This window comes from Mytilus edulis, chromosome 2, assembly GCF_963676685.1.
Source record: "Mytilus edulis chromosome 2, xbMytEdul2.2, whole genome shotgun sequence".
Lineage (NCBI taxonomy): Eukaryota > Metazoa > Mollusca > Bivalvia > Mytilida > Mytilidae > Mytilus > Mytilus edulis.
In genome coordinates, this window is record NC_092345.1 from 46,601,277 (window position 1) to 46,615,520 (window position 14,244).

At 32.2% G+C, this 14,244-nt stretch overlaps 2 protein-coding genes across 2 annotated transcripts; both read left to right on the forward strand.

The window, feature by feature from the left end:
- Nucleotides 1-1,620: 1,620 nt before the first annotated feature.
- On the forward strand, nt 1,621-4,410 carry LOC139512283 (uncharacterized). Its single transcript, XM_071299781.1, has 4 exons — nt 1,621-1,691; nt 2,699-2,926; nt 3,353-3,506; nt 4,184-4,410. Exons 1-4 carry the CDS (start codon nt 1,689-1,691, stop codon nt 4,246-4,248), a joined length of 450 nt encoding a protein of 149 aa, XP_071155882.1. The 5' UTR covers nt 1,621-1,688; the 3' UTR covers nt 4,249-4,410.
- Nucleotides 4,411-5,914: 1,504 nt separating this feature from the next.
- On the forward strand, nt 5,915-13,993 carry LOC139512281 (di-N-acetylchitobiase-like). Its single transcript, XM_071299779.1, has 7 exons — nt 5,915-6,089; nt 7,523-7,667; nt 9,411-9,622; nt 10,015-10,186; nt 12,267-12,364; nt 13,108-13,275; nt 13,715-13,993. The coding sequence occupies exons 1-7, from the start codon at nt 5,955-5,957 to the stop codon at nt 13,895-13,897; spliced, it is 1,113 nt and encodes a 370-aa protein (XP_071155880.1). The 5' UTR covers nt 5,915-5,954; the 3' UTR covers nt 13,898-13,993.
- Nucleotides 13,994-14,244: the final 251 nt, after the last annotated feature.

Genomic DNA, 14,244 nt, shown 5'->3' on the forward strand with positions numbered 1-14,244 from the left:
GGATATGGAATTGGAAAAGGATATCCAAATGAAATGTTTTCAAACAAGAGTTTAATTTTCTGTTTCCAAGTATTATTCGATATTAAGTTTGATTTGCAAATGGTCAATTTAAAGTTCGTGTCTGTTGGGTTATATAATAAATGTGGAAGAGCATGCACTCGGCTATAAACAGACAACAGTTGTATCCTGCTGTTCAAAAGTCATGTATAGATAAAGAGACAACAAACTGATCCATGTCACAAACTCAAACCGAGGGAAACACATCAACTAAAAGAGGAAAACAACGGAACAACAGAAACACAGAACTGAAACAAAAACAAAAGCCAACATACAAAGAGACGAACAATTTGATAACAACTGCCATATGCCTGACTTGGTACACGACATGTATGTTATGGCTGAACAATTTAAAGATTTTTCTCAGATTTTCAAATATCATGGTTCAATATATGATGTTCTGCAGGATTTTATATAAATTTGAACGGTAGTCTTCTCGTGGTGAAATGAGAATTTTCTAAACGTTAAAACTTCATTTTATTATATACCTACTGTTAAATTGATATTTAAAGTTGTCTTTGCTTTTCAAATTTTTCCAACTAATTAGTTGTTGTGAACGATCGATACAACTACGGGGTTGTAATACCGATCACCAAGAGTCTTTTCGAGTGTGTTCGGGTAAAACGTTTAATGCTCTTCAACTTCGTACTTTATTTGGCCTTTTTATTTTTTTTTGGATTCGAGCGTCACTGATGAGTCTTTTGTAGACGAAACGCGCGTCTGGCGTAATACTAAATTTAGTCCTGGTATCTATGATGAGTTTATTTACTACCATGTCATGGGAAAATCATCTCGTTTGTCCTTAAAAAAAAAAGAAGAACTAAGTAAGTAAGTAAGTAAGTTGTAAATAAAAAGATTTATTTTAAGCAGGAAAAAGGTATGAAGGACAAGAACTGTAGACATAACAAATGTAAGAGGACAGAAAAGAGTCTATGAGATACTACACTCTACGTACCATTAAGCGGAAGTGAAATACCTTTTCATATATGCAAGGCTTGGTGGAATCTCTTAAAGCTGTTAATGGGCCGTGCAAGGCTTGTGGGATTCTCTTTAAGTTGTAAATCGGTCGTGCAAGGTCTTCAAGCAGTAAATCGGGCTTACAAGGCTTGGGTAAATAAAAAAATATTTCCCATGCCTGTTTCCTTGTTACAGGCTGGTCTAGTATTACGTCAATCTAGATTGTTTACAATTTAAATAAATAACATAAATATATATATGTGATTAATATTTGCATTAAAATAAAGATATGTAATTCTAATGAGACAGGGTTCATTCACCTTCGGCCTTCTTCTGATTTGAATTATTTTGAATTACTATTATTTAAAATAATTCACAAATAAATGTAATTGAACGTATTGTTGTTCTACTCGTTTCATTTAAATTTGTTTTTTTTTAAATAAATTCATAATTACCGAAAACAATGTTCCCCGTAAAAGCGGTTTCTTACGTCAATCTTAATAGATCATTTGTCATGTCAACCTCAATTTACAAATGATTTACTTCTTACTTCATAACCTTTACAATCCCATTGCAGCATAAGTATATATAAATGAATGAATAAAAGAAAAAAAACACCAAGATAAAATTGACCTTCATCCAATAAAGACTTTATTCTCTTCCAAGTCGGAAAAATGGTAAGAATTTTTTAATTTGAAATTATTAGCTGTGTGAATGCGATATAAAAATGAGGGTACATTTTATATGGCCTTCCAAATACCGTGTCGATCCCTAACATCACTGAAGAGACATTTATTGTCGAAATCCGGATCTGGTGTACAAAAAATATTAACACCTGGGCTGCGTCGGATAAAAATCGACCTTATGCAAATAAATATCAATACATCTGTTACCCTCTTTTGGGTTTAAAAAATCTCAAGGGGGAGTCTGTAACTGTTTAAAAATTGATTTGTAAGAAGAACCCTACAAAACAGACCAACATTCACCTTTTAATTTTGTAAATTTAATGTACCAAAATCGTTCAAAGTCTTATATATCTACATGTTAACGTAACCTGCATAAGGTCGATTTCTATCCGACGCAGCTCACCTTATGTTTGTGGCATAACATCGTGGCCACAAGTTACTTGTTTTCTGTTTAGTATTAAATTTACATTAAGATCCATTTTGTTACATAATGTTGTTTGTGCTGTATTTAGACCCTTCTACAACGAAATTTGTTTTACATGCACACGTATAAAAATTGCGGTTTTTATCCAACGCAATCATAGGTTTGAACGTAGTTTTCAATTTAGACTCGTGAATACGATATACATATATAGACAACTTATATATATATAGTAATCTTTCACTTAAATTGACATCTAGCGCAGAAATTAATCTAAAATAAGTTAAATTCTAGTCTCGGATATACCAAAACAATATTTTCTTATTTATAACGAATTAATTTACCACTAATATAAAGGGGAAAAACACAAAGGGCTTCGTTAAACAAGGAAAGTAATACACAGTAATTATTGTAAAAATTGGTTCAGATCTAAATAACCGTTTCAGTTAAAAACAATTCAATGTAACGCTACATGTACGGTGTCCGTCGGCTGATGTCTGCTCTTTTCGGGTTGTTGTCTCTTTGGCATATTCCCAATTTCCATTCTCAATTCTATGTGTTGGTTTTTTTTCTTCAGAAAATACAAATTTTGGTGTGTTTCCTGTTTTGTCTAATTGCCTCATGTACATCACAATGGTCCGGGTCAGGTGGAATATCACATGGTAACAATGGACCCAAGTTAAACCTTGGTCTTCATCATACCAGAGGAAGATGGAAATTCAGTGGATCAGGATCAACCAATTTTGGGGGTAAATGGAATGTGGGTCTTAAAGCTACTTTCAAGTTCAAACGATCAGCACCATTGGTAAGTATTAAATCAAAACATCATCATTTTGATTTTTACCATCAGTGTCTTTTTTATATTGGTATTTTTCGCAAATACTTCTCCACCATAGGATATATATCTATACCTGTCCATTATAAAATACCTTCCTTGACTGCATGGGCATACATGTAAATCCACCGTATAGACCGGGTTATTTTGGAATCAGCTTTTATTTGCGATTACAAGATGAATTTGTCACGAAAATTTTAACTTAAAATGTAGTTTATAATTCACGTAGTGTATGGTCCTTTTCTGTTATGCATTTAACATAATTTATGTTAGTTTCCTGGAAAAGTGAAAATAATTAACCATCCATTTTTCAGAAAGATATAGATAAACATACCGAAAAATATTGTAAATATCTATATGTATGTAATTAATGTTCTGTGCATTTTTTTTTTTCAGCCAATGTTTAATCTATCGATCAGAGCCAATCCATGTAGATTTGACCTTTACGACCAAAATACTGATGGTTTTATAACTGAGGAGGAAATCCATGCTATATTTGAGAATGAAACACTAACACGAACATTATTCCAGGCTTTGAGTAGTGGAAAAGGTAAAGGATAAAGTCAGATACATGTAGCTAATTTAACAGATTAAAAAACATTATCTAATCCATAATTGTTTAACAGATAGACACAGCATTTTTGGAATAATCTCGAGGTCTAAAGTTTAGAAGTTTGATTTATAAAAAAAAATAGTAGAATTTAACATGCAGAATAACAGACAAAATAAATTTTACCATTACTACAATTTAAATCGCATGTATTTCAACTTTAACAGTGGCAAAGAAATTTTAGTTTTTGGACAATACACCGCTTTCACAACAGCGATTGGCAACCCTGATCTGAAAATGATAAGCACGGTTATAGTCGTTATCACGTGATAAATAACGATATTATACCTGACATGGGGCTAATCCTTTTCGATACTTACTGAAAATTGATGTTGAAAATAAAAATGGTATCGTCGAAATCATTTCTATACCGCAACATTGACTATTATAGTCTGTGGATGGTACAACAAAGTTTACATGCCACATAGTTTTATTATATATTTATGGTATCTTCGAGTATTCTTTTAAGGGCCTTATTACGTATTTCAGTATCATGGCTATATTAAAATGTTATCTTTTTTTATATAATCAATTTTCAGAATTTGTAGGAATGAATTTCGGCTAATTTAAAAAAAAAAAGGGACGATAAAAATTTACTTTGTGTTTTTTACTTGCAGTTAATCGAGGGATAACTAAAGAAGTGTTCGACATCATGGCACCTGCTGTTATTACAGGATGTTAGGAGTCTCCAATGGTTACTGTTTCATAAGCCTAGATTTGTAATACCGCAGTGGAAATCCTACCAAAGAGCATTTTACCTCAATATTTATTTTGCAATATTTACAAACGAATGTCTTATTGATTATTTATATTTTATTTTTCAATAAAAATTCTATACATTTTATTATATAAACTTATATCTCTAATTCTATGCCAATGTATACCTTTCCGAAACCATTGTATACAAAAATTAACCGTGACTCGGTATTTGTGCATTCAGTTTTCGGGTTTTAAGTTCTAGGTAATCTTGATTCGGGTTGTTCAAGGGATGTGATTCGGACGCATGAAGTTTGTAAAGTGTTGTTTTCATATATTTTTTTATACCTATGTATTATTTTTTTACTTTATCTCTTGTTGCTGATAGACTTGGGTCAAACCGTGACCTGCTTTCCAATTGTACAAATATCTTTCGATGGGAGGTAATTCAAAACAAATGAGGGTATTTTTGTTGCGTGTTTGTCTCGTTGGTATGACGCATTTGGATATGGTATACGGGAGATGGAATCACAGACTTTAAAATTAGAATTTGCTGCTTCTGTTCCATGTCGAAGGTACACTGGAATCAATTGATCAACTTATAATGATTCAGTTGATAAACAAGATTTTTTCAGCAAGAATAAACATTTAAATATCAAAGAAGCTTTTCAAAAGAGAAAACAATCTTAATAAATATGGACACATAATATCTAAAGTACAACAAACAAAAAAAACCACAAACAATACTATCTATAAGTAAATATTCGTAAATAGTGCAATTTTTTTTTATAAAAATACAGCAAAAAATTATGTTTTTTTTCTACATTCATGAACATTTAATAAAAATGAGCTATTTCTGAATAAAAAATGTATAAATTTTTAAGATACTCAATTTACTTATAAAATACAGAAAGTACAAATTATTTAACAAAAAAACAATTTTTGTTTATCTTTTAAAACAAAAAAGGTAAGTCTTTCTTTCGAAAGGAAAAATACGGCCACAAATCCGAATTTTGAGCAAATATACAAAATTTCAACCTCATTTTAATAAAAAAAAAAAAAGTAGCACATGAGGGTATATTTTTTTATTTCAAATTTGATTTAATCAGATAAAAATAGTCTATTTAGATTATATGGAAATCATTTATACTATTTCGTGGCGGCCAGTTTTTTATTGGTGGAGGAAGCCTGAGTGCCGGGATAAAACCATCGACCTTCGATAGTTTTTATTAAAATGAAGACATATGGTTTTAACCCCCACCCCCACCCATATTATATATCCAGGATTGAAACCCCTTTTGAATGACTGGATTCGCCCATGATTACTCTAGTAACAAAATACAAAACAATATATTTGTGTTAAGGCTTTCCCTATATTATATTTTTCCTAAGTCATCTTGATTCTAGTGCCGGAAGATTTTTTTGAAGAAATTATACTTTATAGATAAAATAGATAACTTCGACGATCATACTGGAAAGTAGAAAAAATAACTTACAATTATATATAAAATATATACTATTAATTAATTCATAAGATTTTTTTAAAATGTTTACTAAAGAGATTAACACAATATCAAACCAATATACGGACCTTGTACAGTGTTTTAAACTGCACTGGTTCAGGTTGTATAACCGGATAAAAATGCTAGTGGAATATTTTTCTAATCGGACACCGGTACAAAGTGACAAACTATGAATACGGGTTTGATCTACTGTGTACTTGTTACACTTTGTTTGATACAGCTAGTGGAGATAATAAATGGAACAAGTTGTCCATGTAGTGATCCCGGTCTTTGTAAGCCGATACAGAATACATCACGTAAAGAGGTTTGTTAGTTTTACTTTCGATTTATCAATAGGGCGGTGATGGCCTTTATTCTGCCAGTTTAAATGGAAATTTTACTTTATCTATAGATACAATTTTCACATAAATATTAATGGACTTTTTATAATTTCTTGATAAATAAGTATATATTCTGATAATTTGTACACAAATATTTTTTAATAATAAAAACGGTAAAGATGTAATACGTTTGTCTTCTAAACTTTCCTGCATAAAATATAAGTTGAGTTGTTTCCCTTTGTCTGTGTTGACTCTGTGTTGTTATTAGTTTTTATTTTTAAAAAAATTAACGTTCTGGTTTTAAATTATATTAGTACATTATCTTACTAGATTAACGTAGTGATATTGTTTCTTTTTGCAGTGCGATTCTGCCAGCTGTCACTGTCACAAATGTTAAAATGTGCTTTTCAAACAGACAGTTCGTTTGGAACTAACTTTGGATGTATTCCTTTTCTCGCAGACTTATTCCCGATTCATGTAAAAAAACACCTATACTGAACAACTGGCACTGGTTTAACTATGTACACAAAAAATCAGTGTGGCAGTGTTTGGATGTATCATTTTTCATTCATTCTTAACATTTGTAAGCATTCAGTCTGATATCCTTAAGGAAACAGCTGTTGCATTTTTTTTAATATATTATCTACTGTAGGCCTAAATGCTTTCGTTTTGTCGATTATTATACTAGAAAGGTGACGTGAGTCGTATTTTAACAAAAATATTCGATCATGTTGATTACATAAATTTCAACCCTCCTAAGGCAGCAACCATTTGATTTTCTGGGGGGGGGCTATGGTTTTTTTTGGAAAAAAAAGTTTGTTTCCAGTTTTTGTAGAAAAAAATAATTTGTTTTGAATTCTGAAAAAAAAAAATTGTTTGTTACACCCTCAGCTGCCACTATATGTAATGCTAAAATTGAAAGAAAAAAATTGTTTTCGACTTGTCGCGAAAAAAATAGTTTGTTCTTCGCCACAGGCGAAAAAAAAAGTTTGTACAGAAAAAAAAACCATAGCCCCCCCCCCCCCCCAGAAAATCAAATGGTTGCTGCCTAAGTCTCCATTAAAACAATCTAGTCGTGTCAAACTAAAAACAATTTCTCTGTGCTGCTCCGTTGCTAAATATTTCGATTGACAAACACTGGTAGGATTGGAAGTCAAACTATTGAATTGTACAGATAGGGTGACAGGTCATCCTGTGAACTACAATGTACACTTCCTCGATTAAAAATAAATCTTGTGCAGCTTATCGGTCGAGTACAAAGAAGAGTTCTCATTCATATTTATGTTAACATGTTCTAGTCCGCATATGCATGTAATATTTGTCACTGGACATTAAAGACCAGGCTATTAACATCATTGTCATTTTTACCGGCAAATATCACGTCAAATGCTAACAACTTGATTGTATTTTTTTTCAGATTTTTGTATTTTCGCTGAGTAATCACAGCGAGATCTGGTCAAAATATGATTGGTCAAAGATAACCACTGTAGTAATGACAGGATACATCAATCTGGATTTAATGTGCCACGCTCATAAAAATGGAGCCAGGGCCGTGATTATAGGTACGATTTAACAATTCATCTTTGATATGAGTGAATTGATCTTCAGCAAAATATACTCAAACAAAATAAAAGAAATGATGTGTATGGGCCATAGGTAGACCAGACAGCACTCACACAACACAATACACCAAAAAGATCATCTACAGATCAACAAAGGGTATTCACCACAGTAATAGTGTCCATAGTATGCAATATGTCGATTTTCATAAAGGGTTATTAATTCTAATTTATATATTTTATCCTGCAATTGGGTGTTCTACTATACAGATACAGCCCTACAGATATCGCTATCCTGTATCTGACTGTATACTTTAGATATCGCTTAAAAGCTCCGCCCACTGCCGAACTGAGTATTGTATGAACCTGCGTGACCTCAGAATGTGTATTGCAGTCGCATTCCAATGACGTATCAATTGCGAATTAACGATTACTTTTATATGTTCTGTTTGTTTTCAAACATTTCTTTAGAGCAATAAGAGTCGCACCAGTGTTCTGATAACATACACACAAGAACAGCAGTCTTTTCTACGATGACAACTATCAGTGGCGGATCCAGGGGGGGGGGGGGGGGGGGGGGGGTTCCGGGGGTGCGCACCCCCCTTTATTTTTGCCGATCAATGCATTTGTATCGGGACATATGTTTTGCACCCCCCCCCCTTTGCCCTGGGTTACCTGGGTTAGCACCCCCCCTTTCGAAAATTCCTGCATCCGCCCCTGACTATCGATTTCAAAACTTGAATGTGGATGACTGTGTAACAAAAACAACCATCATGTCAATTTCAGCATGCATGTTTAGTGAATGTCGAGTCTGAAGCGTAGGACAACTCGTACACTCCTGTTTCAAATTGGACATATTTTTGTTATTTTTTTTATTGTTGTTATGTTAAAATAGGTAATTATTCACTTTGAGCGATGTATTATTGTTGACCATTCGAGATTCTTTTTTTTGCGAACCCGTCTTCAGCTGAATGTGTGATTACTGTATCGTATTACTACACGGGCCTCAAGGGATTTCAAATCAAAAATAAATGCAAAACATGTGTTTTGTGTCTTTAAACACAAATACTATACAGAATTAATTGCAGGTAAAAGACAATAACTGTTTAGTGTCTTTAAATATCAGCTGTATTTGTACTCGGCTCGAAACAGGTGTAGTAGCTCACTTAAAGCTCGCAAACACCTTGTTTCTTAGCCTCGTACAAATACAGCTGATAGTTAAAGACACTAAACAGTTATTGTCTATATATATCACATAGCTATCACTTGTATCGCTTAATTTAGTTAGTACAAATTTTTTTATTGTAGTGGATGTCGTTGGTTGACTAGATTATGTTTTCGTTTATTGTTTTGAGCATGAGTCAGGCTGTAGGTTTATATAATTTGATACATGTTTCACATTTTGTCCTGGTAGACTCTTTTATAAATTTCTATTGTCTGCTTATTTTTGCAGTTTCACCATCGTCCTTAGTTGTCTCATTGACAATCGTACCTCATCTTACTGTTATGTTGTCTGACAAATAGAATAGAATACAATATTAATTTGTAGTTTGATTTTAATGGAAACCAAACAATAATGAATTAATAAGTCTGTGTTGAAAATCTGTAGTTTTTTTTGTAACGTTTGTTTTTTGAGGCCACTATTATCTAATTTACTATCATATACACACGTATATTTTTTTATAGAATTTTATGAGTCCTTTATGTTTGTGTCACTTAATTGACGCCATTTGTTCTTACTTACAGCTAACTACCCAAAAGCAAATATGACCAATTCTACTGCTCGGGCAATATGGGTAGAAAAACAGTTACAATTGGTCAAGAACAATTATTTAGATGGTATCAACATTGACTTCGAGGATGCCATACTAAAAAATGAAACCGATATTCGTGATGCTTACGTTATGTTGGTTTTAGAAGTATACTCTGCGTTTAAAAGACTTAGTCCAGTTTATCAGGTAAAACTATGTCTTTGAATTTGTTGTAAATGACCAGAAGAAGACGTAGAACAAAATGTTTATGAGACAGTTAAGTAAACAAGTTATCACAAAAACATGATTTTGATATAGAGAAATCAATTTGTAATCTTCAACGAGAAAAAAAAAAGAATAACAAAAATACCGTTCTCCAAGGACAAATGTGTCTGATTTCTATTCCGAAGTACATAAGATCACACCCGGCTTTTTTGGCGGAGTTCGTGTTGTTGAGTTGTGTACTATTGTATGTCTTCGTCGTTTTTCATGTTATGCCATGGCGTTGTCAATATTTATTTACTTAAGAGTTTAGATATATATATATCCCTTCGATATCTTTTGTCTCTCTTTTTCAGTATAAATTATTTCATTTTCAGGTAACAGTTGACGTTGCCTGGTCACCTGCTGGCGTAGATGGTCGTTACTATGATTATGTCAATATTGGTTTATTTGTTGATTTCTTGTTTGTAATGGCGTATGATGAGCAGAGTCAGATACGTGGTCCTTGTATTGCTGGGGCTAATTCACCTGTATACAATGCTGTGAAAGGTAAGCCAATCAAATCGTTATCTTGTGAATACATAAATGGGAATAAGCCCATCAAATCGCTATTTTGCTAATAACTTATTTGAAATAAGCCAGACACGTCGTTATGTTGCGAATAACTTAACATTGTTTTGAACTAAATGAGAATAAACCTGACAACTTCTATCTTGTAAATAACCATAAGGTTATAAGCTTGACACTTCGTTATCTTGTGAATGTTTACATGGAAATAAGATTGACACATCGTTATATTGTGAATAACTAAATGGGAATAAGCCCGACAAATCGTTACCTTGTGAATAACTAAATTGGAATAAGCCCGACAAATCGTAACTTGTGAATAACTAAATTGGAATAAACTTGACAGTTCGTTATCTTGTGAATAACTATTAAAATGGGGGAATGGGAACTGCATTTAGAAAGGAGATTTTAGACACAAAACATGGAAAAATATAAAAAAGAAGACTTTTTCCCGCTTTTATTGATGTTTGTTTTTGTTATATATTTTATATGTAAAACATGGATAAGCATTATTTAAATATTCGACCAAAGAAAAGCTGACGACTCATCGGTCAGCATATTTTTATTTAGAATATGTTGTGTCCTTGTAGGCAAAATTAATCATTCCACGCTCAAGAGTGTTAATATCACAAGTAACTGTTCATTACAATATCTATCTAGTTTTGTAAATATTCATTAGAAAAAAAGAATAACATGAAAGGTAATAAATTACTTAAGAAATAATTGATGCAAGCTATACTTTATTGTAGTTTTAACATGGGTAGACATTATATTCGTGATTTTTTTGTGCCCGAGCGATAGTGAGGGATAAAATAACATGAATATAATGCCTACCCATGTTAAAACTACAATAATGTATAGTTTGCATCAATTATTTCGATTCTGATTAGAACAATTAAGGTGATTTCTATGTCCGAGATGTAAAAGGGTAAAGCGATTGTGTAGGCTCTTTCATGAACCTCCCTTTTTAGCTCACCTGGCCTGGAGTGCCAAGTGAGCTTTTCTCATCACTTGGCGTCCGTCGTCGTTAACTTTTACAAAAATCTTCTCCTCTGAAACTACATGGCCAAATGTAGACAAACTTGGCCACACTCATCATTGGGGTATCTAGTTTAAAAATTGTGTCCGGTGTCCCGGCCAACCAACCAAGATGGCCGCCATGGCAAAAAATAGAACATAGGGGGGAAAATGTAGATTTTGGCTTATAAATCTGAAACCAACGCATTTAGAGCAAATCTTACTGGGTAAAATTGTTTATCAAGTCAAGATCTATTTGCCCTAAAATTTTCAGATGAATCGGACAATAGGTTATTGGGTTGCTGCCCCTGAATTGGTAATTTTTAGGAAACTTTGCCTTTTTTGGTTATTATATTGAATATTATTATAGATAAAAATAAACTGTAATCAGCAATAATGTTAAGCAATTGAAAGTAAGATCTACAAATAAGTTAACATGACCAAAATGGTCAGTTGACCCCTAAAGGAGTTATTGCCCTTTTTAGTCAATTTTAAACAATTTTCATTAATTTGGTAATTTTTTGTAAATTTTTACAAAATATTGTCCTCTTTACTGAAAGGGCCAAGTTTATTTTAGATAGAGAAAATTTTAAGTAGCAAGAATGTTCAGTAAAGTAAGATCTACAAACACATCACCATCACCAAAACACAATTTTGTCATGAATCCATTTATGTAATTTGTTTTATATGCACATATACCAAGGTGAGCGACACAGGCTCTTTAGAGCTTCTAGTTTGTGTGTAAAGAAGCAAACGACTGGCACTGTGATTTTTCAGGGGGAGGAGTTTTTGAACAGCCAGCATGAACAGTTGTCGTATCTAGGTCAAATATGTCAATTTTGGATTGCAACACATTACAGTCATAATAAATCATTCATTATTCTGCCGTAGTCAATATACGCATGTGAAAAAAAATATTATTGGATTTATAGCATGGGTTTATTCATAAAGCGAAAGAAGCACGTCATATTAGAATCACTTCTTATTCATTTTTTCAATTTATAATGTTTTAAAGTCTGTACATGTGTTGGTTTACAAATTATAGGTATAAAAGCTTACCATCAGTTAGGAATATTACCTGACAAACTAGTATTAGGTGTACCATGGTATGGATACATGTATACGTGTCTCAATCTAACTAACGTGAGTACTTTGGCATTTGATTTTTTTTAAAAGCAATTTTGCGTCACGACAATTCTTATTTTTAACACTTAAGGCAAACAATATAAATAACATGAACCCTACTCCGATGTTGAAAACATCATGTCAGCTCCATTATTGATTCTTTTCCTGCCTGGTAGCTTATATACAACATTGCAATATGCTGAAGACGAAAGCTTTATTAATATACAATGTATAATATGATGATTTAAATACAAGTTATTTTATTTCAAATAGAGGACCAGATATGGGCATAATCAGTACAATGATTTTTTATATTAAGTAATTACAATACAGATCAAACAAAATAACAACATGCAGCTCATGCATAAAATGTAATGCAAGTTAATAATACAGCCATATATATCATATTAATGTTTAGTATTTGTTCACCAATCCATGATCCAAAAGCAGCATCACATTCCTTACGGAATAAGCTTCTCGTCGTGGCTGATGCATAGAAAAATAGTATAGCTGTTTAAGTAGTTATCAAGTGAGGGCAAGTGTTTTATGGGCACTCAAAAAATATGAGATATAAAATAAAGGGTTCGTTGAAATTACAAAATATCAACCAAAGAAACTCGGTGTTATATTTCCTTTGCAGTATGTTACATTTTAATATTTGAGATTTAACTAGAATATCATGATCCCGAGAAATGGGCTAAATGTTGAATTATTTGACATTTAATTTTCACTTAGTGAAAAGATTTGATATTTACATTTAGGACGACGTCTGCTTTATAAAACATGTGCCATTCAGGGGAGTTAACTGTAGTGATGCAGCAGGATCACAAATAAATTACTCCAGTATGAAGATTTATCTACCTCATTCACCTGAAGGAATAAAATGGAATAATGTTACAGAAACACCTTATTTCAACTTTAAAGTATATGTAAGATAAACCTTTACAAAATTTTGCAATAAAGATATTCACTCGAGTTGTATATTTATGGTATTTTTAATTTCGTTGTGTAGGTGGTGAACAATACAACAACTTTCTTGATTTTTTAGCCTAAAGAACGGAACTATACATAAAACCGGAGATGTATAAATGTCATTTTTTGTCAGGAAATCAGAAATATTATGAGTTGTTTTTTGCAACGAATTTGAATATAAAACATTGGTGAAGTTAATGTAACTTAAGATATGTCTGACACATAGGTGCATTGGAGTAGATTGAAAAGAGGAGAGAGGAACTTCTGAAAGTGTCAAGAAAATAAAACCTATCAACCACAGTTTATTTAACGAAAGTTTGTTTTTAGATATAAATCTATTAGCCAAGCACATACATATTTATGAAACAAAGCTTTATACCTGTTCTTTTATTACAGAATTCAACATACCAAGTCCAGTTTGATAATCCAGCCAGTCTTAAGATAAAATTCCAAACCATACAGAATTTAGGAGTACGAGGTTTTGGTATGTGGAATGCGGATGCAGTTAACTATATGGACAACTCTACAGTCGGAATAAAAGAACGGACAGAAATGTGGGGAGCTTTTCCGTCATTTTGATATTTGAGATATTCAGAAATGCATAAAAATTGTTATACATGTATGTTAAATTTTCATATTATATTTTTCACAAATAAAATTTTAATATTTTCGTTATATTTGTTACCATTATTATTTATGTAGAAGTTTTAAACGGCAATACAAATAGTATCTAAATAGTACTTTTGTCAGAGATTTCAACCCAGAACAATGGTATCAACTACTAGATATAAGAAGATAATGGTATGAACTGTAACCACATTATTTTAAGTATCAAAATAAGTCAATGAAGTAGACCAAGTTACGAGGTTGTAAACAGCTATAAGTCACTGCATAGCCTTTCAGAACGAACAGATCACATACTGTAA

What these genes read in the sequence shown, in the direction of transcription:
- LOC139512281 (XM_071299779.1), top strand. Translation starts at nt 5,955, where the DNA reads ATGAATACGGGTTTGATCTACTGTGTACTTGTTACACTTTGTTTGATA. An exon ending in AGAATACATCACGTAAAGAG is followed by an intron (nt 6,090 to 7,522) that starts GTTTGTTAGTTT and finishes ATTTTTTTTCAG; the next exon opens with ATTTTTGTATTTTCGCTGAG. An exon ending in TGTATACAATGCTGTGAAAG is followed by an intron (nt 10,187 to 12,266) that starts GTAAGCCAATCA and finishes TACAAATTATAG; the next exon opens with GTATAAAAGCTTACCATCAG.
- LOC139512283 (XM_071299781.1), top strand. An exon ending in TCAAACGATCAGCACCATTG is followed by an intron (nt 2,927 to 3,352) that starts GTAAGTATTAAA and finishes TTTTTTTTTCAG; the next exon opens with CCAATGTTTAATCTATCGAT. An exon ending in GGCTTTGAGTAGTGGAAAAG is followed by an intron (nt 3,507 to 4,183) that starts GTAAAGGATAAA and finishes TTTTACTTGCAG; the next exon opens with TTAATCGAGGGATAACTAAA.